Genomic DNA, 25,402 nt, shown 5'->3' with positions numbered 1-25,402 from the left:
AATGTCTTTAAATTTTTTATTTTATTATTTTGTTATGTCTTTATTTCTCAGATAATTTGTGTTCATTGTAGAAAGCCAAGAACATACAGATCAGAGTGACAGCTTTGACACTGTTCAGTACACTCATAACGGGCTGGATGTATTTTGCTATATACATAAAAATATAGTTTTCTTGATGAGGACATCCCATAGTGGAGTAATTTAAAGTATTTTATATAAAGACTGTAGTGGTGGGGCGCCTGGGGGGGGCTCAGTGGGTTAAGCCACTGCCTTCGGCTCAGGTCATGATCTCAGGGTCCTGGGATCGAGTCCCGCATCGGGCTCTCTGCTCAGCAGGGAGCCTGCTTCCTCTCTCTCTCTCTCTTTCTCTGCCTGCCTTTCTGTCTACTTGTGATCTCTCTCTGTCAAATAAATAAAATCTTTAAATAAATAAATAAATAAATAAATAAATAAATAAAGACTGTAGTGGTTTAGTGAATTACAAAGTTGTGTCTAGGGCATAGTATCCTGAAAATAGTACTAAGTCATGTGTTTAGGATTTCACATCTCTTTTTATTTTTTTATTTTTATTTTTATTTTTGCTTATTTATTTTTTAAAATTTTTAATTATTTAGATTTCAGGTCTCTTAAGCCAGGTTTTTAATACTGTCTGGCAGAAGTTGCCCTCTATAAGTATTATTTTGGAGATAATAATTAGTATAAAAAAACCTTTTTTAGAGTAATTAATTGGCATGGTTCATTAATTACAGAAATTAAGACACAATTCAGTAACTTGGTAAAGTGATGACACAAATCTAGCGCTCAGGTCGTGATCCTGAGGTCCTGGTGTCAAGTACGACATCGGGCTCCTTGCTCAGCGAGGAGCCAGCTTTTCCCTCTGCCTCTGCCATTCCCCCTGCTTGTGCTCTCCTTCTCTCTCTCTATGACAAATAAATAAAATCTTTAAAAAATTATTTATTTATTTATTTGACAGACAGTGAGAGAGTAAACACAAGCAAGCGGGAGTGGGAGAGGGAGAAGCAGGCTTCCCACTGAGCAGGGAGCCCAGTGCAGGACTTAGTCTCAGGATCCTGGGATCATGACCCAAGCTGAGGGAAGGCACTTAATGACTGAGCCCCCCGGTGCCCCCCAAATCATGTTCTTAAACATTGTACTACTGTGACATAAATTATGTGGTCTAATTTGTTGTTTAGCTTTGTCAGAATAAATCTGCATTTACCTTAAAGGATTTCCCCACAAATAACGCCAAAGGTAAAAAAGAAAAAAAAAAAATTTCTTGTTCAATGTAAATATGCAAATTATTATATTATTTAAGATTCTTTTTTAAATCTTTGGCTTTATTTTTGGGGAGACTTTTAAAAGTTAGGTTATTATGACTTTTAACTTCTTAATGCTGACTTTACTGATTTTGTAAGTTTGTCTTTTTCATTTTAATACGTTTATAAGGTTGTCCTATTCATACACATATGCAAGTGAATAAGAGGCCTAGAAATAATTTTTTTAATGATATGGTGGATAAATTTAGTTTGATCTTGTGAATGAGTATGTTACCAGATTGATTTGCAGACAAAATGAAAAGTAACCACTATTTTGTAAGCTGTGGGTTCCTTTTGCACATCCATAGTTAGACCATTAGATTATCACTGGAAAATTAGTGTGTGTGTTATACTTTATCTGAATTCCATCGTAGACAGAGCTGGGATGCTCTCATTTTACCCGCTTCATTTTGCCACCTATTTTTTAGGGCATTCAGTTGCTTTGGTGTCTGCATTTTTTTACCTTGGAGTTGGTGTATTATCTCTACTCACTTTTTACTTGGTTTCTTTTCTCTTTCTAGTGTTTCTCTGTCTGCTTTTCTCCTTCACTCTCTTTCCGCTTTTTCTTTTGCTCCTTTTCATATTTTGCTTTTGATTTAATACCCCAACTCAACTACATTTTAGTTCTGTGGCCCCTTCCTTCCTTCTTCCCTTCTTTCCTTCCTTCCTTAGATTTTATTTATTTATTTGACGGAGAGAGGGTGAGAGCACAAGAAGGGGGAGCAGCAGGGAGAGGGAGAAACAGGCTCCCAGCTGAATAGGAGCTCTATCCCAGGACCCTAGGATCAAGATCTCAGCCAAAGGCAGATGCTTAATTGACTGAACCATCCAGATGACCCCTGTGTCTACTTTCTTATTTCATTCTCCTAACTTATGCTATTTTCTACTGGTTCATTTCCTTTGCTGTGTTCTCAGTCTAAAGAATGGGTCAGCAAACTTAAGGCCTGTGGGCCAGATCCATTCATTGCTAAATAAAATTTTATTTTAACAGGGTATGCCTGTTTATTCATGTATTGTCTATAGCCACTTTGATGCTACAGTGATAACATTGAGTAGTTGTAATAGAGACTATATGGCTTGCAAAGCCAAACAATATTTTCTGGTTCTTTACAGAAAAGTACTGCCGACTTTCGTCCTAGATCTTTTTTCCTACTGTGTTTGGGTTGTTAGGGCTGATCAAAAATATATACTGTACTGTCTTTGGTGAAATAATTTAGAAAATGCTTTGGCTCTAATACTGTGTAATTTCATCTATTCCTTATTTGTGACCATTGAAATTGGATTTAGTTTGAAGAGTCAGTTTTCTTTCTTTTTTTTTTTTTTTTTTAAGATTTTATTTGTTTATTTGACAGAGAGAGATCACAAGTAGACAGAGAGGCAGGCAGAGAGAGAGGAGGAAGCAGGCTCCCTGCTGAGCAGAGAGCCCGATGCGGGACTCGATCCCAGGACCCTGAGATCATGACCTGAGCCGAAGGCAGCGGCTTAACCCACTGAGCCACCCAGGCGCCCAAAGAGTCAGTTTTCTTACCAGCTTTTTGTCACAATAACTGAAAAAAATCACAAATGAGGAAAGTAGTTATTGGGAAAGACCTCCATCATCAACCAGCTGCTCCCTCCCCTACGTTCAGCTTTATCTTCCCCTTGCTATCATTGCTCTCTTTCCTTTGGTTTTAATAAATGGGATGTTTCACTTCCTGCTGAATCCCAATTTCTCTGGTCATGCCCTTGACTCTATTTTACCATTCCTGGGTTCTTGGTCTTTTATGTCACCTCTGTTTCGAGACTCTTCAATCTTTTCCTCTCCAGTTAGTCTTTCCCTTTAGCCAGAAAACCTATTCAAGTCCCTCCCTCCCTCCCTCCCTGAGAAGGATTCCCTTTTATCCTGAACTCCTACTTACTATCCTTTCTTCCTTTCTTATCCAAACTTTCTTTTTTCAAAGATTTTACTTATTTATTTGAGAGCGAGCATGGTGGGGAGGGGCAGAGGCAGATTATGGGACTTGATCCCAGGACCCCAAGATCATGACCTGAGCCAAAGGCAGACCCTTACTGACTGAGCCACCCAGGCACTCCATTACCTAAACATCTTAACTCTTACTAGTTTCTTTTGACTCCTGCAACATAATCTGACTTTTATGTTCACTACTGGAGAACTACCTGGAATTAACCTCTCATTGCTCAGTCCTTTGTAGTCTTGCAGACTTTACTATGGTTTTTGACACTGTTGGTTTCATCCTCCCTCAGAAGCGGCTCTTCTGTTTTTCGTGTGTGTGTGTGTGTTTTAAGATTTTTTTTTATTTATTTGACAGAGAGACAGTGAGAGAGGGAATACAGCAGGGGGAGTGGGAGAGGGAGAAGCAGGCTTCCTGCTGAGCAGGGATCCCAGTGTGGGGCTTGATCCCAGGACCCTGAATCATGACCTGAGCCGAAGGCAGATGCTTAGCAGCTGAACCTCCCAGGCGCCCCTGTTTTTCATGTGTTTTATTCATCATTTCTTCTCTGCCCATTTTTAGGCTTCATTTCTGTTAAAGTGGTCTTAATTGTGTGTGTATTTCCAGTGTTTGTTTCTTTGCTCACTGATCTTAATTGCCTATCAGTTGTTTAATACTCTTCTAATTTCAGCAGCCACACATAAGCCCAGCATCTTTTGTATTGCCTTTATGCCATGTTGTTTTATGTAATTAGATGCTTCTGTCTCCCCTATTATACTTTGAGCTCCTTGCGCATGAATACTGTTTTGTCTTTTTGTTTTTTTGAGTTTTTACTTATTTATTTGACAGAGATCACAAGTAGGCAGAGAGGCAGGCAGAGAGAGAGGAGGAAGCAGGCTCCCTGACGAGCAGAGAGCCCGACTTGGGGCTGAATCCCAGGACCCTGAGATAATGAGCTGAACTGAAGGCAGAGGCTTAACCCACTGAGCCACCCAGGCACCCCTGTTTCGTTTTTTTAATCCTTGTTGCCTCGCGTAGTGTTTTCCTACATAGGACAGGCACAGTGTCAATGTCTCTTGAATGAATGAAATTAGGACCTTCCCATGTTTTTAAAAAACTGTTTTATGCAAAGAGTGATAAAACTAGAAGTGGTCTTATGTATACAGCCAGCCAGCAAACACTGGGCCCTGGAATGTGTTCATTGCTCTGCTTGTTTCTATAGACAGTACAGAGAAATTCAAGACTTAATCTATTTTGGGTCCCTTTTGAGAACTTCGTGAAACTGTATACCCTAACCCTAGAAAAAACACGCATGCAGACTTTTATATTTAATTCTGTAGTGTTCACAGTTCCTTAGGGAGTTCATGTACTCCATGTTAAGAAGCTTTGCTTCAGGCATTTTCACAGTTGGAAATACCAAGGCACATGAAGGAATTCAAGAAAAATGGAATGTTAAAATTGGTGGCATTGAATTCCAAATAGAGTTCAGAGACAATTAGAATTGTTGTAGTAGTTGAAGGAATTCGGGGTGTGAATGTGTGATGAGAGGTAGAGCGAAATAAAGTAATACGTGATACTATTGTGTCTCATGTGGTTGTTCTGTAGCTCTGATAGGGCACGGTCCTAGGAGTAACAGAGAATGATCTCTTCTTCTTCTTCTTCTTTTTTTTTTTTCCTTAAGATTTTATTTCTTTATTTGAAATAGTGAGAGAGGGTATAAGCAGGATGAAGGGCAGAGGAAGAGGCAGACTTCTTGCCGAGCAGGGAGCCCAGCTAGGGGCTGATCCTAGAACCCTGAGATCACAGGCCTAGCTGAAGGCAGATGCTTAGCTGACTGAGCCAACCAGGTGCCCTGGGAATGATCTTTTCTGAAAGGCATGACATTAGGAAGGCCGTATCAGTCATATCTAAGAAAAAGACAAACCTCCGCAGGCTGTGACTTGGAAAACCTTGAATTCTGAGGAGTCTGAATGTGTTCTAAATTCTTTCATGGGTGGTCTTATAGTAGGGTGATGAGGCCACAAGCCTTGCAGCTGAAGAGGCACATTCTTGGAGCTAGGAGTGCAATCAGTAGGCTCTGTAGATGGGCAAGCCATGCTAATGTTGGACAGGCAAGCAGCTATAATGCTGGACAAGTGCTAATGATCAGTCTGCCTTTTGGCAGGAGGGAGGGTAGGCCCTCTGGTGAGTAGGCAGATGGGGTTTTGGATAAGCAGGTGGTCTTGGCTGGGGGATATCCAGGGAATGGTGCAGGAAAGCCCTGTAAAGAGATTGGCTTGGGCCTGTGGGCTTTGGACTAGTTTTTCTATTGAGCCAGCTGAGTAATACTGTGTTCTTAATAGTCTTCTGTTAAAACTTGAACCATCAGAACGTTGACTTCCTCTGCTGTGGGCTAGTAAGAGAAGGTTGTGTGTCCATGCTGGGGGAAGTGGTTGAATGGAAACTAAGATGTACTGAGGCCAGTATGGAGGTGGAACAGAGATTATTGAGATTTAAAAAAATAAACATGTATAGTAGAACAGGTGATGAAACATTAAACAGTAGTTGGAGGTATGCAATAGGGAAGTATTGCATGTTTATTAAAATATGATCTCTGATATGTTAAAATTTCATTTCCTCATAGGTTTTTAGAGCATATAAAAATTCTCTGTTGTATTCTTCATGTGTATGTGAAGATCAAAACAGTAATTCTTCATTTATTAAAAAACAAAATAAAAAACAAGCAAATGAAAATCTAGAATAAAATAGAATTTTGTTTAGATAAAATAGAAATATTTAGAACTAATTAGAGTAAGGTGGACTGATTTAAGATATATGAAAACTGTTGCTAACTATTGGATAGCATTAATCAGCTAGATGGTTTAAAAGGAAAACATCTTCACAAAGGAACAAGACTTAAAGTGTAGAAATAAGCATAGTTTATGTGACTAGGCTGAAGACTTCATAAAAACACTACTGAAGAAAATAAAAGTAGATTAAATTAAATGGAGAAATGTGCCATACTTGGAATGGAAATATTTAACACTGTAAAATTGTCCTTTTTCCTCAAAATAATCACCAAAGATAGTATGTCTGTTTTTGTAGAAAGTGACAAAATGATCCTAAAATTTTAAAAGATTTATTTATTTATTTATTTATTTGACAGAGAGAGAGAGAGAGAGAGAGATAGATTACAAGTAGACAGGCAGGCAGAGAGAGAGGGAGAAACCTGCTCCCTGCCGAGCAGAGAGCCCAACACAGGGCTCGATCCTAGGACCCTGAGACCATGACCTGAGCCGAAGTAGCATTTGTGAGCTCTTCTGGCAGGTAATTCAGATGAGTCCAGGAAGACCTTTTACTTGGCAGTAGTGTGTAATGCTAGTATACCCAGTTACTGTCTGGTTTTAGTTTGACTTTTTTTTGTTGCTCTGCACACACTCACTGAAGTCTTATGAATAGCACATATATTAAAAGTAGTAATAAAGCAGGGCAGTGAAGGGATGTGGATAAATTGTCTGCATTTTCTTTTCCATTTGACTGCTTTTTTACCCAGATCAGTCCTGGCAGAGAGTTTTAAGGGAGCATGTGCGCTTGAACAGTAGTTCTTCTAATTTACATAAGAAAAGAACAGCCTGATTTGTAAAGTGTTTTATATATTTTCCAAAGAAACAGAAAGGTGTTTGTACAGCTGTAAAAATTGGAATTAATTCTATTTACTAGCTTTTTCTTAACCTAGGTCTCAACACTTTGCTATAGAATCGAGAGTAAATTGCAAAAAGAATACTGTATTGGCTAATGGTATTGGCAGTTCCCAAATTCTTTTTTTGCTTCCTGAACATTTCTGAATTTAGTCCCCTGCCCCCTAAATTTTCAACAAAATCACTTTCTTTCCCTATTTCCTTCTCTCCCTTTAACTTTTTTTTTTTTAAGATATTATTTAGGGGCACCTGGGTGCTCAGTGGGTTAAAGCCTCTGTCTTCGGCTCAGGTCATGATCTCAGAGTCCTGGGATCGAGCCCCGCATCGGGCTCTTTGCTCGGCAGGGAGCCTGCTTTCCTCTCTCTCTCTGCCTGCCTCTCTGCCTACTTGTGATCTCTGTCTGTCAAATAAATAAAATCTTAAAAAAAAAAAAAAAAGATTTTATTTATTTGACAGAGATCACAAGTAGGCAGAGAGGCAGGTAGAGAGAGAGAAGGGGAGAAGCAGACTCCCCGCCGAGCAAAGAGCCCGATGCGGGGCTCGATCCCAGGACCCTGAGATCATGACCAGAGCCGAAGGCAGAGGCTTTAACCCACTGAGCCACCCAGGTGCCCCTCTCTCTCTAACTTTTGAGATAAAAACAGTTACCTTTTATTAAAAAATTGCTCTAGCAGTGATTAGACAGATTTCATTTTTTCTGATGGTGTAGACTAAAGACTCCCCCTACCCCTTCAAAATGGGTTCTGAACCAGGAGTCTAATGGAAAGGCTGAAAACAGAATGTCACCTCCTGATACCCCACAGAGTATCTTTCTGTTGGCATCTTTGTTAGAATTTCTTCTGATTTCTTCTGGAGATAATATAGAAAATGGAAGTCTAACATTTTCTGTAATCTGTCACCTTGGGTTTTTTTGTTTGTTTGTTTGAAGATTTTTACTTATTTGAGAGAAGAGAGAGAGGAAGCAAGCACGGTGGAGGGACTAGGGAGGGGAGAAGCAGGCTGCCTGCTTCTCAGGGAGCCCCATGTGGGGCTTGATCCTGGGACCCTGGAATCATGATCTGAGCTGAATGAAGGCAGATGCTTAACTGACTGAACCACCCAGATGCCTCTATCACTTTTGTTTTGTTTTGTTTTAAATAATAAAGCAAGCCTCACAACTGGGTTTCCATTTTTCTCTTGTTCTGTTAGATTAATCTGGCTTTGGTGTGCATTTGATTCTGTGGAGTCTTGGCTATTGATCTTCATTTAGATCTTTCCACAGAAGTCTGTGGTTTGTGGGTTTAAGGGTTTTTTTTGTTTGTTTAAAGATTTTATTTATTCGAGAGAGAAAGTGAGTTGGGGAGGTGTGGAGGGGGAGGGACAAGTAGACTCCATGCTGAGTGCAGAGCCCATCATGGGACTTGATTCCATGACTTTGAGATCATGACCTGAGCTGAAATAAGGAGTTGGATGTTCAACTGACTGAGCCACCCAGGTGCTCCTGTTGGTTTAAGTTTTTACCCCCAATACTTGGTTGATTTTTAAGTCTTATACAGCAGTATATTAAATGGTAAAGTTTCTTTTTAAAAAGTAGGATTTCTGAAAAATTTGGGGTGCTTGGATGGCTCAGTCATTAAGCGTCTGCCTTCATCTCAGGTTGTGAACCCAGGATGGTCCTAGGATTGAGCTCCACATCAGGCTCCCTGCTCAGCAGGAAGCCTGCTTCTGCCTTTCCCACTCCCGCTTCCCCTCCTTGTGTTCCCTCTTGCGCTGTGTCTCTGTCAAATAAATAAAATCTTAAAAAAAAATTTTTTTTCTGAAAATTTTAGCTCAACTTCTAATTTTGCTAATTAAGATTTTAAGAAAATTGCTTCTCAAATGTTATACTCAGTGTTTTCATGTTATATAGCAGGTTAGTAAAAAGATAAAATAGTTTGTCTAAAAATATTTTGCCTTAAGTTTAAATTAGAGAATCCAATATGCACACTTTTCAAAGTTTATTGGTAAGGAAAATAACTGCTTTTTCATATTTAAGTTGGATATATTTTTCTCTGAGGGATTTTAGTAATACTTTATCATACTTCTGTAAAATATTTTATATAAGAAGAAAATTAGACTTCTTCATTATTAATACATTTTGACATAATTTGGTGCTGTCCAAGTAGAGCTACTGACTAAGCAATTTATTTAAACTTTTGGTCAAATACTGTAACACGAAAAGCATTTATAGGGCTGTTTATTGTGAAAGGCCTATATTGTGTGCCCTTTCAAAATGGTGCGTTGATTCTCGTTACCCGGTTTCCTGCTTGGAGTCTAGGCTTACCTGTTGGGCTCCATAAGAGAGACAGAGACACAAATTGAATTTAACAAGAACAGTATCTGGGCTTTGCTTTTCCACATCTGTTGATTCTTTCCACACTTTAGTCAAAAGGGTACCTAGTCCAGACAGATGTCAGAAAAGAACAAAAGAAAACGATTTTGGTGGTTTGATTTGATACTGACTAGAAAACCATAGAGTCTGTTTTTTAGTATTTGGTTTATTTATTTTTAACACAGTAGGTGATGCATGGACTGAAACTGAAGTCTCCCAACATGATACACTCTCCTTTTCCTTGGAGCAGCATTTTGCTCAGGAAAGAATTTTTTCAAGTGGCTTAGCCATGTTTCAAAAAGCCCATTATTGGTGCTTTCCCTGCACTGTATTCGCAGTTTTGAAGCTGCCGTCCTTTAGGTCCTTGCCTACTGCAGCTGTTCAGATAGCCTCCATCTCAGTTTTCTTGCTAAGGGTTTGTCATTCTTCCTTGGGTGGTAATAAATTTACTTTGAGTTCTAGGACTCAGAAGTTTTTATGGAAATCACAGTTAAAAAGTAAGCACTGTTTTAGGCTATATTATTTTGTTGCCAGAGAACAGGACATAATGACATTTTTTTCATAGCTGCATATAACTTGTCAAGAAGAAAAGATCCCCCTCCCAGGTCTTTTTTTTTTTTTTTTTTTTCCTCAAAGGCTGCATCTTGAAATTGTGTAAACTTCAGAAAAAGTATGTTGCTGTGCTTTTAAATGGGTGACATCCCTTTTTGATTCTTTCCAAGGTGGCTCTTAAACAGTGTAGTCTTTATTTCCAAATGACTAAGTGATGTCAGATCCCAAAAGTTACATACATCCACAATAAAGTCTGATAAAATACAATTTTTCTCTTAAAGGGATTTAGGAATTTGGGGCTTTGTAGCCTCGAAGCTTTTATGATTTTGCCTCGTTTGTCATTTCAAAAGAGATACCGCCTTAGGTTATCAGAATGATTCACTTTCTGAGATTGATAAGCACTGTGTCTAAGAAAGTCCGTTTTTTATTACTAGCTTTAAACAGGCAATGTGCAAAGACATTATTTAGCTTTATTTCAGGTTAAGATAAAGCAGATGATTTGGGTTCTATGATCACTGGTTTGATAAACTATCAGTCAAATATGCATTTGAATGCAGAGCAGTATGCCTGATGGAAGAAGCAGTGGGCAGTATTGTGACCAGTGTTATTTTAAAGTTGTCAAAATGAGTCCAGTTCAACTAAGGTCAGACAGAAAACTTCCTCTTTTTTTTTTTTTTTTTTTTTAAAGATTTTATTTATTTATTTATTTATTTATTTATTTATTTGACAGAGCACAGGCGGGGGAGTGGCAGAGAGAGGGAAAAGCCGGCCCCCTGTGGAGTAGGGAGCCCAATGTGGGGCTCCATCCCAGGACCCTGGGATCATAACCTGAGCCAAAGGCAGATGCTTAACTGACTGAGCCACCCAGGCGCCCCCTAAACTTTCTTCCTGTTGATAGTTGTATTATTTTGAGTCATCAGTATAACAGGCATCAAGCCCCAAATCCTGAAAACTGGATGCTGCCGTTTATATATGCCGGTCTCTTGAATTGCGCGCCTCCGATGCGAGACAGTGTAGGGATTCTGGCTAGCCTGAAGTTTCCCAGAAAATATAGCTTCTGCCTCCTTATGCCATATACTTTGCAAAGAAGTAAAGATTTTATCTGTTGTACACTGGCATTTTTCTTTGTTGCTGACTTACGAGATAGCATTGTAGAGATAATAGATTTCAAGCCCGGAAGTACCTCCAGCTTTTGAGTTGCCTTTCAATAAGGTAATTTGGAGGGCTGGGGCCAAGGGGACCACTGCCACATAGTCCTTATCTTTTGGACTGTTGAGAGCAAAATTGGATTTTTCTTAAAAACAATTTTATTGATATATAATTCACATACATTATAATTTATTCATTTATATTATACAATTCAGTTTTTAGTATAGTCATAGAATCTTTCACTATAGTTTATTTTAGAATATCTTCAGCCTAAAAAGAAGCCTCGCACTCTTTAGTGTCATTCTGTACTTCCTTCCAACCTACCCAGCCTTGGACAACTACTAATCTTCTCTTTGTCTCTGTAGGTTGCCTTTTGTGGTTATTGCATATAGAATCACACAATATGTGGCCTTTTGAGACAGGCTTGTTTTACTTACTTAGTGTGTATATAATGTGTTCATCCATCCATCTATCAGTGCTTCTTCCTTTTCACTGCCAAGTGATATTCCATTGTAGGGCTAGACTACATTTGTTCTTGACTAATTAACAGACTATATATATATATGTATATATATATATATATTTTAGATTTTAATTATTTGACAGATCAGAAGTAGGTGGAGAGGCAGGCAGAGAGAGAGGAGGAAGCAGGCTCCCCGCTGAGCAGAGAGCCCCATGCAGGGCTCGATCCCAGGACCCTAAGATCATGACCTGAGCTGAAGGCAGAGGTTTTAACCCACTGAGCCACCCGGGTGTCCGTTAATCCCATTTATCTATTACGCACTCCCGTCACCTCTCCTTAGGCAACCACCAGTTTGTTCTGTTTAGCATGGGTTTTTGTTTTGTTTTGTTTGTTCTTTTTTTTTTTTTTTTTCCCCCTGACTTCACTTAGCATAATGTCCTTTTCATCCACTCTGGATATACTACATTTTATTTATCCATTTATCAGTTGATGGACATTTCAGTTTCTGCTTTTTATGTTGAGAATATGCTGCTAAGATCATGTGCTGACTTTTGTGTGGACATTATGTTTTCATTTCTGTTGGGCATATACCTAGGAGTGGAATTGCTGGATCATATGGGATAGTTTGAGGAAACTGCCGGGATGGTTTTTCAGAGTGGCTGTTCATTTGACCATCCATCAGCAGTGTGTGAGAGCTCCAGTTTCTCCATATCTTCATCAGCAGTTGTCTCTTGGATAATACCTGTCCTCGTGTGTGGTTGTGAAGTGGCATCTCATGTGGTTTTGATTTTCTTTTCTGTAGTGATTAGTGATGTGAATCTCTTCATGTGCTTATTGTGCTTTTCTTATGTTTTTTGAGATTTGCACGTTTTTCTTGGAGAAATGTTCTTTGCCTACATTTTAAATTAGTATGTCTTATTATTGAGTTGTAAGAATTCTTTAATTCTTTAAATATTCTGGATACCATTTATCCCCTTAGCAGAAACGGTTTGCAAATATTTTTTCCCCATTGTGTGGGTTATCTTTTCACTCTTTTGCTGGTGTCCTTCAAAGCTCAAAAGATTTCGGGGCACCTGGGTGGTTCAGTAGTTAAGTGTCTGCCTTTGGCTCAGGTCCTGATCCCAGGGTCCTGGGATCGAGCCCTGCATCGGGCTCCCTGCTCAGCGGGAAGCCTGCTTCTCCCTCTCCCACTCCCCCTGCTAGTGTTCCCTCTCTTGCTGGCTCTGTCAAATAAAAACAGAAAATATTAAAAAAAAAAACCGCAACAACATAAAAGATTTCAATTCGGATATGAAGTCCAGTTTATCTGTGTTTTTATTTTTTCTTTTTGTGTTGTATCTAAAAAAAAGTTGCTTACTCTGAGATTATAAAGATTTGTTCCTCTGCTTTAAGACTTTTATAGTTTTTTTTTTTTAAAGATTTTATTTATTTATTTGACAGAGAGAAATCACAAGTAGGCAGAGAGGCAGGCAGAGAGAGAGGAGGAAGCAGGCTCCCTGCTGAGCAGAAAGCCCGATGCGGGGCTCGAACCCATGACCTGGGATCATGACCTGAGCTGAAGGCAGCGGCTTAACCCACTGAGCCACCCAGGGGCCCCAAGATTTTTATAGTTTAAGGTCTCGTAGTTAGGTGTTTGATCCATTTTTCATTTAAATTTTATATGACGTGTGAGGAAGAGCCCCAATTTAATGGTGTTACATGTGGATATCTACTAGTCCAAGTATAGTCTGTTGAAAAAGACTGTTCTTTTCCCATTGAAGTACCTTAGAACCTTTGTTGAAGTTCAGTTGACCATAAATGTAAAGATACATTTCTGTACTCTGTTATATCCTATAGATTATATGTCTCTCCTTATGTCAGTATTATTCTATTCTGATTGTTGAACCTTTTTTTGTTTTGTTTTTTAAAGACTTTGTTTATTTTAGAGAATGTGCAGGGGTGGGGAGAAGAGGAGAGCAGCAAAAGGGGGAGGAAGAGGGAGAGGATCATAAGCAGACTCTGCGCTGGGTGCAGAGCCTGATGCAGGGCTCAATCTGAGATCATGACCTGAGCTGAAACCAAGATTTGGACGCCTGACTGAGCCACCCATGTGCCCCTTAATTATTGTACCTTTGTAGTAAGCTTTGAATTCAAGTCAAGTGTTAGTGGTTTTGTTTTTGTTTTTGTTTTTGTTTTCTGCCGAAGATTGTCTATTCTGGGTCCCTTGCATTTCCATGTGAATTTTAGGATCATCTTGTCAATATCTGTAAAATGATAGCTGGGATTTTGATAGAGATTGCATTGAATCTGGAGATCATTTTGGGGAATGTTACCATCTTTTTTTTTTTTTAAATTTTATTTATTTATTTGACAGAGATCACAAGTAGGCAGAGAGAGAGAGGGAGACAGGCTCCCCGCGGAGCGGAGAGCCCGATGCGGGGCTCGATCCCAGGACCCTGGGATCATGACCTGAGCCGAAGGCAGAGGCTTAACCCACTGAGCCACCCAGGCGCCCTGGGGAATGTTACCATCTTAATGATGTTAAATCTTCTAGTTCAAGCACATGGTATATCTTTCCATTTATTTAGGTCATCTTTAAATTTATTCAAAAATGTTTTGTAGTTATAAGGGTGTAAGTTTTACACTTCTGTTGGTAGCTTTATTCCTCAGTATTTTTATTTTGGTTAAGAATGTTATCCAAAATGGAGTTTAGTATTGTAAATATACTTTATTTATTTTTAGAGATTTTTATTTAGTTATTTGAGTGAGAGAGAGAGAGAGAGCAGAGAGGGGGCAGGGTCAGAGGAAAAAGTAGACTCCCCACTGAATGGGGAGCCTCACGTGAGCTCAATCCTAGGACCCCAGGATCATGACCTGAGCCAAAGGGAGACACTTAATCAATTGAGCCACCTAGGCACCCCTATTGCAAATGTATTTTAAAATATTTTTTTCATTTTTAGATTAGAGCAGTATTGTTTTATAGTCTTTAATATAAATCTTTCTTTTGACTCATTAGTAGGATAGGTGCTAAGCTTTGAGCTTGTCTGCTCTGCTACCTTTTGCTGATTTATTAATTTTCCACTGATAGTAGCATTTATGCATGTCTACTTTGTAAAATTTGTTTTCTGTAATGATCAGAACAACTTTGTAATTGGTATTTTGGCAAGGTCAGATTTTTACTGTGTTTCAAAGTAACAATGTTTTATGAAACAACTTCTGGAGATGAAAGCAAAAGCTTTCTTTCTTTGAAGCAAATGATAGAATGGTAATTATCATTCTACTGCAAGAGTGGACACATAAAATACCTATTATATAGATTGAGTCTTAGAGGCTATGTAACCTGAGCTGGACTTACTCTTTTAGCTTATAATACACTTCCAAACAAGAGTCACATCTTTTTTATCCATCCTGTTCTTCAGCTGCTTATAGGGAAATAGCATAGATACAAGGATTATTTTGGCTTCTGTTTGGAAAGAAAGTTGTATTCTTCCTTTTACCTTGCTTTGTAAAGTTTTCGTTGGTTGTCACATCTGCATTCTTTTCTTCCTCACTGTTTCTTTTCCTGTGATAGTTTGTAACCAGACAGTACTGGAATCACCTAATTAACTTCTTCCATATCCCATCACTTTCAGCTAGTCCTGGACATTAGTACAAAGAAATTCTTTTTTTTTTTTTTCTTTTTTCTTTTTGGAGAGGTGAGGGGCAGAGGAGAGGGAGAGAGAGAATCTCAAATAGTCTCCATGCCCAGAGGGGCCTGATGCAGTGTTCGATCTTAACACCGTAAGATCATGACCTGAGCCGAAATCAAGAATAGCACACTTAACTGACTAAGCCACCCAGGCACCCCAGCACAAAGAAATTCTTAAGCATTGCTTTTTTTTTTTTTTTTTTTAAGATTTTATTTATTTATTTGACAGAGATTACAAGTAGGTGGAGAGGCAGGCAGGGAGGGGATGAAGCAGGTTCCCCGCCGAGCAGAGAGCCCGATGTGGGGCTCGATCCCAGGACCCCAGGATCATGAACTGAGCCAAAGGCAGAGGCTTTAACCCACTGAGCCACCCAGGTGCCCCCTTCATAGATTTTTAAATACTTTTCTAAAACCAAGTCAAACCTCCTTTCTTCTTTATAGTGTTCCTTGATCTTCCCTGCTCACTGTGGTCTGATTATTTTGCCTACACCAATGGCTACTAAAATTTACTACATTTTATTTTTAGCACAGAATGGTTTGTTTCCCCCTACTCCCCATGAATCTCATGCTGAATTCCAGTTACAACAAGGTAGTGGTGAGGGAGGAAAGTTGGGAGGAGGAGGGTGTCCTAGAGCCTTAACTTACTCAGCTTTCCTTTTGTCTGCTGAGGTACCCCCTAAGAAATCATAGGGTTACATGGAGCATAGTGGGAGAGCCAGTTGTCTACCTCATGTCCTGAATGCTCAGCATTAGAAAGCAATGTGTGACATTTTTTTCTCCTAATGCATTATAATTTTCTGCAGTTTAGAAACCTGTTTATAGAATAGGTAGGGATGTGTATTCCCCGCGGTGTCTAGCATAATGTCTCACAGAGAGTAGGTACCCAGCATATATTTATTTTTCAATTAATATTTTTAAAATATTATGTTTTTACATTCACTACATTCAGATCAGGGGCCAGCTTTTTTTTTCTTACATGGACAAATTGCCATAGATGATTAGAAACTGTAAGTACCACTCATTTTCAGGATACTAAAGAAAGCAGTTATTCCTAGTCAGATCTAAAAATGGCTTTCCTACAACATGACATATTCAGAGTATGTTTTTCTTATAGGAGGTTGCTTCTAGGAGGTATTTTAATAATCCTTTTAAAGTATTAGAAAAAACAAAATCCCAGGTACTAACTTTAAAAAATAAGGTCCAAATGATGCTTATACAAGCAAGAAAAGTCAGAAACACAAATAAGGGATTTAAGTATAAATGCTTACCTACATATAGGCTATTTGAAATTCTCTTAAAATAATTAATTTGCCTTAGGTATTGTGTGTGTTGGAAATGCATGCATTTTTGGGTTTATATCTATGTATGCAGTATATTCATTTGTGAAGATTTGTGTCAAATCAGCTTTATCTGAATTCAGTTTGAAACCCTAAGAGGAAAAGATACCATACTTTAGAGATTAATGCATTTCATTTTTGTGCTAACCAGGGTAAAAACAACCCCCTTTCTTCTTGTGGGTCACAAAACTCATTTTCCTTGTTCAGTGCCCAGGAGGCAAAGATAGGATTAATTGGTTCTTCTCTGAAAAAATGACATCCTTTTCTATTAAGGTAAGAATTTTTTAAAAAAAGATTTATTTAAATCCCCCCTACGCTTGTGGGGTCCATGGATAAAAGAAGAAAGGTTAAGAATTTCTAATCTAGATCGAGGCTCCTCCTTGTGCCCCATTTCCCTGCTTTTCTCTCCTTATTATTTTATTATTACTATTTTTTAAGTAAGCTTTGCACCACTGTGGGGCTTGAATGAGCCCATAACCCCAAGATCAAGAATCACATGCACCACTGACAGCCAGCCAGGCCTCCCCTTCCCCATTTCTCTCTTACTCCTTTTTCTCTCTCTTGCCTGAGAATAATGGCTCCACTTATCCCTTTGTTACTATTGTTCCTTTCCACACACCTTGGCCCTTATAGTGTTATCCCCATCTTGTTCCTTTTTTTTTCTTTCTAGCCTGTTTTAATAGTTTACAGAAATATATGTAGATAAAAACTTTATAAAAAAACTTATAAAACATAACACCTTAATCTGTAGCATGTGCAATCTTTGTATAATATATTGTTATTTGAAGATTTAGCATTTTAAGGGAACAAGTCAATTGCTTGTTGTTGTGTGTGTGTGTATGTGAATTCCAGTATGGTTAACATACAGTGTTACATTAGATTCAGGTGTACTATATAGTGATTCAGCAGTTCCATACATTACTCAGTGCTCATCATGATACGTGTACTCAATCCCTTTCACTTTTCACCCATCCTGCCTGCCTGCCTCCTGGTAACCATCTGTTTGTTCTCTAGTGTTGAGTCTGTTTCTTGGTTTGTATGTGTCTCTCCCCCCCCGCTTTGTTAGTTTGTTTCTTAAATTCCATGTCTGAGTAAAACCATATAGTATTTGTCTTTCTCTGACTTATTTCACTTAAAATTAAACTTTCTGGATCCATCCACTTCACTGCAAATGCCAAGATTTCATTCTTTTTTATGGCTGAATGATAAATTCCATTGTACATATATATCACATCTTCTTTATCCACTCATAGTCAGTAGACATGTGGGCTGCTTCTTTAATATGGCTATTGTAAATAATGCTGCAATAAATATAAAAGTGCATATGTCTTTTTGCATTAGTCTTTTCATATTCTTTGGGTAAATACACAGTAGTGGGATTACTGGATTGTATGGAAATTCTATTTTTAATTTTTTGGGGAGCCTCCATACTGTTTTCTGCAATGGCTGTACCAGTTTATGTTCCCACCAACAGTACATGAGGGTTAAAAAAGGGGGGGGGGGAGAAAAAATTCTTTTAAATGGGGATGGGGTCCGTGGGTGGCTCAGACAGTAGAACATGCGACTTTTGATTTCAGGGTCATGAGTTCAAGCCCCACATTGGGTGTAGAGATTACTTTAAAAAAAAAAACAACAAAAAACAGTGCACAAGGGTTCTTCTTTCTCCACTTGTTTCCTGTGGTTTTAATTTTTAGCCATCCTGACAGGTGTGAAATGATATTTCACTGTGGTTTTCATTTGTATTTCCCTGATGGTGAGTGATATTGAGCATCTTTCCATGTATCTGTTGGTCATCTGTGTGGCATCTTTGGAGAAATGACAGTTCATGTTTCCTCCCATTTTATAATTGGACTGGGGTTTTTTTGGGTGTTTTCTAAGTTCTTCATTATTATTTTAAATGCTAACCTTTTATTAGATACGTTATTTGCAAATATCTTTCCCCATTCAGTAGATTGTCTTTTAGTTTTGTCATTGTTTTTTTTGCTATACAGAAGATTTATTTGTATGTAGTTCCAATAGCTTATTTTTGCTTTTGTTTCTCTTGCCTCAGGAGACATATCTAGAAGAATGTTCTTGGAGCCAGTGTCAGAGGAATTACTGCCTGTGCTCTCTTCTAGGATTTTAGGGTATCAGGTCTCATTTATTTTTTTGCGCTTATTTTTGTGTATGGTGTAAGAAAGAGGTCCAGTTTCATTCCCCATTTTGTTTCTTTATGCTATTCTTTAATCTTATTTTTTTATAAATATTTATTTTAGAGAAAGGGAGTATGAGCAGGAGGGGCAGAGGGAGAGGGAGAGAGAATCTCAAGCAGACTCCAAGCTGATCACAGTGCCCCACATGGGGCTTGATCTCACGACCCTGAGATCATGACTTGAATGGAAACAAGAGTGGAAACAATGAACCAACTACACCATCCTGGCACCTTGAAAAAATATTTTTTTAGTTTTTGAGAAAAGTCACAGTATTAATTCATCAAAACAGAACAATAACAAATAAGTTTTTAAAAATTCGGGGTGCCTGGGTGGCTCAGTGGATTAAGCCGCTGCCTTCGGCTCAGGTCATGATCTCAGGGTCCTGGGATCGAGCCCCACATCGGGCTCTCTGCTCAGCAGGGAGTCTGCTTCCTCCTCTCTCTCTCTGCCTGCCTCTCTGCCTACTTGTGATCTTTCTCTCAGTCAAATAAATAAATAAAATCTTAAAAAAAAAAATTGATCTAGAATTTCAGTGTTTGAGAAAACATGATCCCAGGGTCCTGGGATCTAGCCCTGTGTCAGGCTCCCTGCTCAGTGGGGAGTCTTCTCTTCCTGTTGCTTGCTCTCTCTCTCTCTCATATAAATAAAATCTTTAAGAGAGAGAAAAAGATTTGAGAGAGGAAATAGGTAGAGGATTCTGGTGCAGACTTTTCTGGAAGTGCATTTGAGGGCTTCTGATATTAAGTCTGATACTGATTTTTAAATTTTCATTTATAACATTAAAAAATTTTTTTTTAAGATTTTATTTATTTATTTGACAGACAGAGATCTCAAGTAGGCAGAGAGGCAGGCAAAGAGAGAGGAGGAAGCAGGCTCCCTGCTAAGCGGAGAGCCCGATGTGGGGCTCGATCCCAGGACCCTAAGATCATGACCTGAGCCGAAGGCAGAGGCTTTAACCCACTGAGCCACCCAAGTGCCCCTAACATTTTAAAATTTTTGATAATGATTTTTAAGTTTCATCTAATTTTATGTCATTTTGTGGTTTGAATAAATTTAAATTTGTATTTATTAATTTATAGCATGCCACTAGCATTTATATTCACCACTATTCTGATCCTTCAAAAAATTCTCAGACAACTTTGAGGGATTTTTTTGGTGTTGTAGATGAGCATAATTGAGAGGTAAAAGAGGAAAAGCTGAGGAGCAGAACATGCATCCTGTTTCCTGGGTGTGGGGCCCTGGGCTACCCACAAGAGGTGGTGCTTTGGCTGAAACACTTCTTTCTGATTACCACCAGGTGTCGCCACTGACCCAGGGTGACGAGACCTCTGCCTAGAATCAGAAGGTTTTGAGAGCCCATCTTCTGTTGGGGGTGGTGACATTGAGGGGTTTGCAGATGTGTGGGTAGGGGGATACTTGTGTATTCTTCCCCCTCTAGTCTAGAGATTTTGGTAAACTGAATGTTTATAAGGCAGGGAATGAAGTACATGAATTTAAATTTTTATTATCTTTATAATTTTTATTTTTATTTTCTATACCTGTTACTGCTTCAGAAACAGGTAACATTTTTCTAGCATCCTTTTTGTATTCTTGCATCTTGCTTTTATTATGCTTTTGTTTCTTGCATAGAGGATAATGGAAAATTAATATACTCTCACATGGCATTGGAAAAATCTGCATGCAAATTCCCACAATTGTAATTAGATTATGGCCAGTTGATTTCTCGAACTTTGCAGAAACTTGGCTACAAACTGTATTATTTAATACCAGCATTGTTTTTTTAAAAATCCGAATGTGGAATTTTCAGAATTTACATCATTAGATATTGGTAACAGTGTAGAATGGAATATCCAGGTCTTGCTTCCTTCTAGCTAATAATAAAACACAGGGTTGACCTGAAATATAGTATTTGTGGCCAGAGTTTCCCTTAGCATCCTGACTATATAGCCTCATTTTTGTGCTCACTCTCTACCTCCGCTCATTTCTTTTTTTCTTTCCCCACATCTTTCTCTAAACTCTTCACTCATCTTTAAAAAGAGACTTTCTTTGGAGGAGGTCTTAAAATCGAGGAATATCATTCTTAATTAAGGGAAACACACCTTTTGTCTTTTCTCTCCCCCCAATTATTGCCTCAAAAGAAAACTATCATGCTAAGTAACAACATGTGAGTAGTTAATTCCTTTTAAAATATTGATACTGTAGGGGGCGCCTGGGTGGCTCAGTGGGTTAAGCCGCTGCCTTCGGCTCAGGTCATGATCCCAGGTCCTGGGTTCGAGTCCCACATCGGGCTTTCTGCTCAGCAGGGAGCCTGCTTCCTCCTCTCTCTCTGCCTGCCTCTCTGCCTACTTGTGATTTCTCTCTGTCAAATAAATAAATAAAATCTTTAAAAAAAATAAATAAAATAAAATATTGATACTGTAAACAAATTTATGATAAAAATGTAGTAATGAAAAAAATAGGTTACTTAATAATGTCCTGTTAAATTTGAGAGACAGGGCTGGGGGTTGTGGGGGTAGGGAAGGGAAAAATGACACGAGATGGGATTGGGAGGGAGACAAACCATATAAGAGACTCTTAATCTCACAAAACAAACTGAGCGTTGCTGAGGGGTGGAGGGGAGGGATAGGGTGGCTGGGTGATGGACATTGGGGAGGGTATGTGCTGTGGTGAGGGCTGTGAAATGTGTAAGCCTGATGGTTCACAGACCTGTACCTCTGGGACAAATAAAATAATGTCCTGTTAATATAGCCTAAATTGTGATCAGCAGGGTAAAACTTGGCTCGGTTAACTGTTAAATGCTTGTTTTTTCCACACTGACTTAAATTCAGGGATCCTTTATGATTTTATTTAGAATAATACTGATAAAAATATATTTATCAATTTGAGGACAACTTGGTTCAGCCCGTCTTTCCTAAATATTTTGACACACACATGCACTCACGTGTACATACACACGCTTAAGTGAGAAAAAGGCAATTTATTTCATTGTGTAAAAATACCTCTTGCTGCTTTGAGCTTTAATTCTTGGATAAAGAGTATCATCTTTAGTGCTGGGATTCCATGTAAGTAAATATTCACTGAAGTAGATGCTTTTCCAAGAACTTATGTGATTACAACATAGGATCAGCAGTATAATAGTAATCTTATTGCTTTTTCTTAGAAGATGACATGACTGGTTGGGAATTTTCCTGTAGTCTAGTTTTCTGGAGAAAATAGGGAATTTCAGCATCCTAATGTAAGTTATTATTGATGTTTTCTTGAAGCATTTCATGTTCTTTAAAATAAACATGGCAGAACTAATTTTTACCAAGAATTTGTCCAATTACAAGGTGGTAGAGAGTATCGCTTAACTTAGGTGAATGTCACATAAAGCCCAAGTTTCTAGGACCATTAGTGGCTTCCAGCTGAATGTGGCATTATGAAGACAACACCAGTCTATTAGAAGCTCTTAGAGAGCTTTACCAAAGTACAGTAACCTTTCAGTGGATGCTCCATCCTACTTTAAGCTGAGGCCTGCTGTTCTGGGGGATTCTCCTTGGTACGCTCTTAGCTTTTATAATTGCTAGCAGCAGAAGCCATGCTGTTGGTAGAGCTAGTGGGTAAGCCCACAGGTGCAGTTATGCTTTTATTTCTTGGTTTGCATGTACACGCCCATCTACCCCTACTTTAGGATGAGAGGAGGCAAGAGCTAGTTAGGTTTGTAGTGCCAAGCTGGCTTAAATTTGCTGGCTCAAATTTTTTATTTTGGTTATCGCCTTGCCCACTAGGGAGCCAGTGACTGTTACAGAAGTCGTACCAAATAAAAAAAATCCCTCTGGAATTGTCTCTATTAGAAGAGCCACAGTTTTTGATTTCTTCCCTTCCTCCTACTCCTTGGTGGCCGCTTATAGTATGGTGAGGGCACAATGACTGGGAACTAGTATCCTTTGACAGAGCCAGATCAGCGAAAGTATTATTCCCTGGCCCTGTGCTTGGTGATACCTTATGGGCCCAGCCATTTAAATGCAAGCCTGTATCTCTAAAGCATTTTCTAATACTGTCGTTAGCCAAGTAGACCTTTACTTACCTGGTCCTAACACCCAACTAGAGAAAAATTTTCTTGGTTGGATAGCAGCTGTGAGATATTTCCTGTCCGCTAAACATAGTGCTGCTCTCATAAGATACTGCTTCTTGGTAACATTAGAGAGGAAGAGAGGACACAATGATTATAAATAAGTGTTGGTGGGAAGTCCAGGTAGATAGGCCTGCCTCCTGAACCTTTTGGAGACAGGTGACACTGTAGCACCTGAACTATGTAACAAAGTAGCTATAGGGAAAAATGGGTTTTCTGAAGGATTTGCTCATTTAGAATGGCTTCCGTTACTAACGGCAAGATTATGTTAGGATACTGACCCCTGCATACAGACATGGCTTTGGAAAGTTAAAATATCTGCACATGTTTAGATATAGGAGCTCTGAGCTTTTATTTAATTAATGGATCTGGGGGCGCCTGGGTGGCTCAGTGGGTTAAGCCGCTGCCTTCGGCTCAGGTCATGATCTCAGGGTCCTGGGATTGAGCCCCGCGTCGGGCTCTCTGCTCAGCGGGGAGCCTGCTTCCTCCTCTCTCTCTGCCTGCCTCTCTGCCTACTTGTGATTTCTCTCTGTCAGATAAATAAATAAAATCTTAAAAAAAATAGCTTTAATTAATGGATCTGTTAAACCAAAAACATCCTATTTTAGATGGGTTGATAGTTTCTGGGTCACTTCTGAAATACAAAGTAATTATTTTTAATATAATTTAATGACTTGTGTGAATACATTAAAACATTTCATGTGGCTTAAAATTATGTGGGAAGAACATACCTTACTCAAAGTGTTCTGAAGATTATTATATTAAGGCATTATACATCTGAAAGCATACCATTAGTGAACATTATACCTTCTATATCATAATTATTTTTAGCATATCTCTGTTGATAATTTATGTGTGTATATTAGAGTCACCCATTGTCTGGCTATATGATCTTTCAGCTAAGTCCATCCTTTGCAGATGCTTTTACTGATTCTGCTATCAGTGCTAAAGTGAATGGTGAACACAAAGAGAAGGACCTGGAGCCCTGGGATGCAGGTGAACTCTCAACCACGGAGGAACTGGAGGCTTTGGAAAATGATGTAGTAAGTAAAGTGTTTTTGCTTAGTATCAGACTGTGGTCATGTGATGTGGCGTGATATCATTTGGTTTTAATTTAAGTATGTTGTCATCATTTCGGTGGATATATTTAAATCAGCATTTTTTATTGTCTATATAGAGACCTCCCCCCAGGCAGTAAATTTAGACAAATCTTTCTTTGGGATGCTTATGAATGATTTCCATGTTTTTAAATAGATCATAATAAGCAACTTACAAATTTAAGTTGGGAAACATGGGAAAATGGAAAAACTGGCATGTTTTGCTTTGAATGCTTTACAGAATGAGGCAGCCTAAGGAAATTAGTGTCTTAATTGTCTCTTTACCTTTCCTAGAGGTAAGACTCTTGGGCTTCTTATCTGAGGAAGACATACTCACTATTAAGATACATTGTTAAGTTGCATTAGAAATAAAGCAGTAAGTAGATTTCTTGGTCTTAAAATTAGGATCATTCTCCACAAAAATTATTTTTTTTTTAAGATTTTATTTATTTAACAGAGATCATAAGTAGGCAGAGAGGCAGGCAGAGAGAGAGGGAAAGCAGGCTCCTTGCTGAGCAGAGCCCCGGTGTAGGACTCTATCCTAGGACCCTGAGATCATGACCTGAGCTGAAGGCAGAGACTTAACCCCACTGAGCCATCCCGGTGCCCAAAAAATCTGCTATTTCTTTTTCTTTCTTTCTTTCTTTTTTTTTTTTTTTTTTAAGATTTTATTTATTTGGCCGAGAGATCACAAGTAGGCAGAGAGGCAAGCAGGGATGGGGGAAGCAAGCTCCCCGCTGAGCAGAGAGCCTGATGTGGGACTCGATCCCGGGACCCCGAGACTATGACCTGAGCCGAAGGCAGTGGCTTAACTCACTGAGCCACCCAGGCGCCCCAAATCTGCTATTTCTAAAAGCTTTTTAATGTGTATTATTTTTACTTTTCTGTTAACACATCATCTATAAATCAATGCTTAGTAGTAAAGACTATCATTAGGATTCTATAAATTATGTTTCTAAGGTAGAGAGATAGAAGACTTTGGCAAAGTCTTTTGCCAAAAATGAATGTTTAGGTACCAAAATTTGAATCGGATGAAGATCTTCCATTGACTGTTGTGGAGAAGTCTTTATAACAAATCTGTTTTTAATGTTTAAGTCCAGCTTTGAAACTGAAAATATATAGGCAGAACATCATTATTCATTTTCAGACTTTAAAGAATTCGATATAACCTAATATAGAGGTTCTCAGGTCTATGCACCACATCACCTATGTAGGATACAAATCAGGTACTCCTTTTTTACTGATAGTAAAGTGGATAAACTGTTAAGTTGCCAGAGAGCATTCTGGCAATATTTATAAAAGTTTAAAACACACCTATAGTTTGTCTCACCTCTGAGAATTTACTTTTGTCTTGGTATATCCATAGGACTTGCAAATAATGATGTGTAAGGATTTTTTTGCAGCATTATCTCTGATAGTGAAAAATTAGAAACATCCTGTCCATCAGGAGGACATGAGTTAGATTTATTGTACTTCCATTCAGTTGAAACACTGTGGTTCCACTAAAAAGAATGGCATTCTGGTACGGAAAGGTACTTAAGACTTATTAAAAGACAGAGC

The 25,402-nt window shown here is 38.7% G+C and overlaps 1 protein-coding gene across 7 annotated transcripts in view; it reads left to right on the top strand.

Moving 5' to 3' along the window:
- ATXN2 (ataxin 2) overlaps positions 1–25,402 on the top strand; it is a 116,025-nt gene that overhangs the window by 41,635 nt on the left and 48,988 nt on the right. For all 7 annotated transcript variants that reach the window (XM_047697332.1, XM_047697331.1, XM_047697336.1 and 4 more), the window contains one exon: positions 23,664–23,788. In XM_047697332.1, coding sequence (XP_047553288.1) covers positions 23,664–23,788 — 125 coding nt within the window. The remainder of the gene's footprint in view (positions 1–23,663; positions 23,789–25,402) is intronic.

Source organism: Lutra lutra, chromosome 12 (genome assembly GCF_902655055.1).
Source record: "Lutra lutra chromosome 12, mLutLut1.2, whole genome shotgun sequence".
Taxonomy (NCBI): Eukaryota; Metazoa; Chordata; class Mammalia; order Carnivora; family Mustelidae; genus Lutra; species Lutra lutra.
Note: the sequence above shows the minus strand (reverse complement) of the source record. Positions and strands in the feature narration are given on the sequence as shown.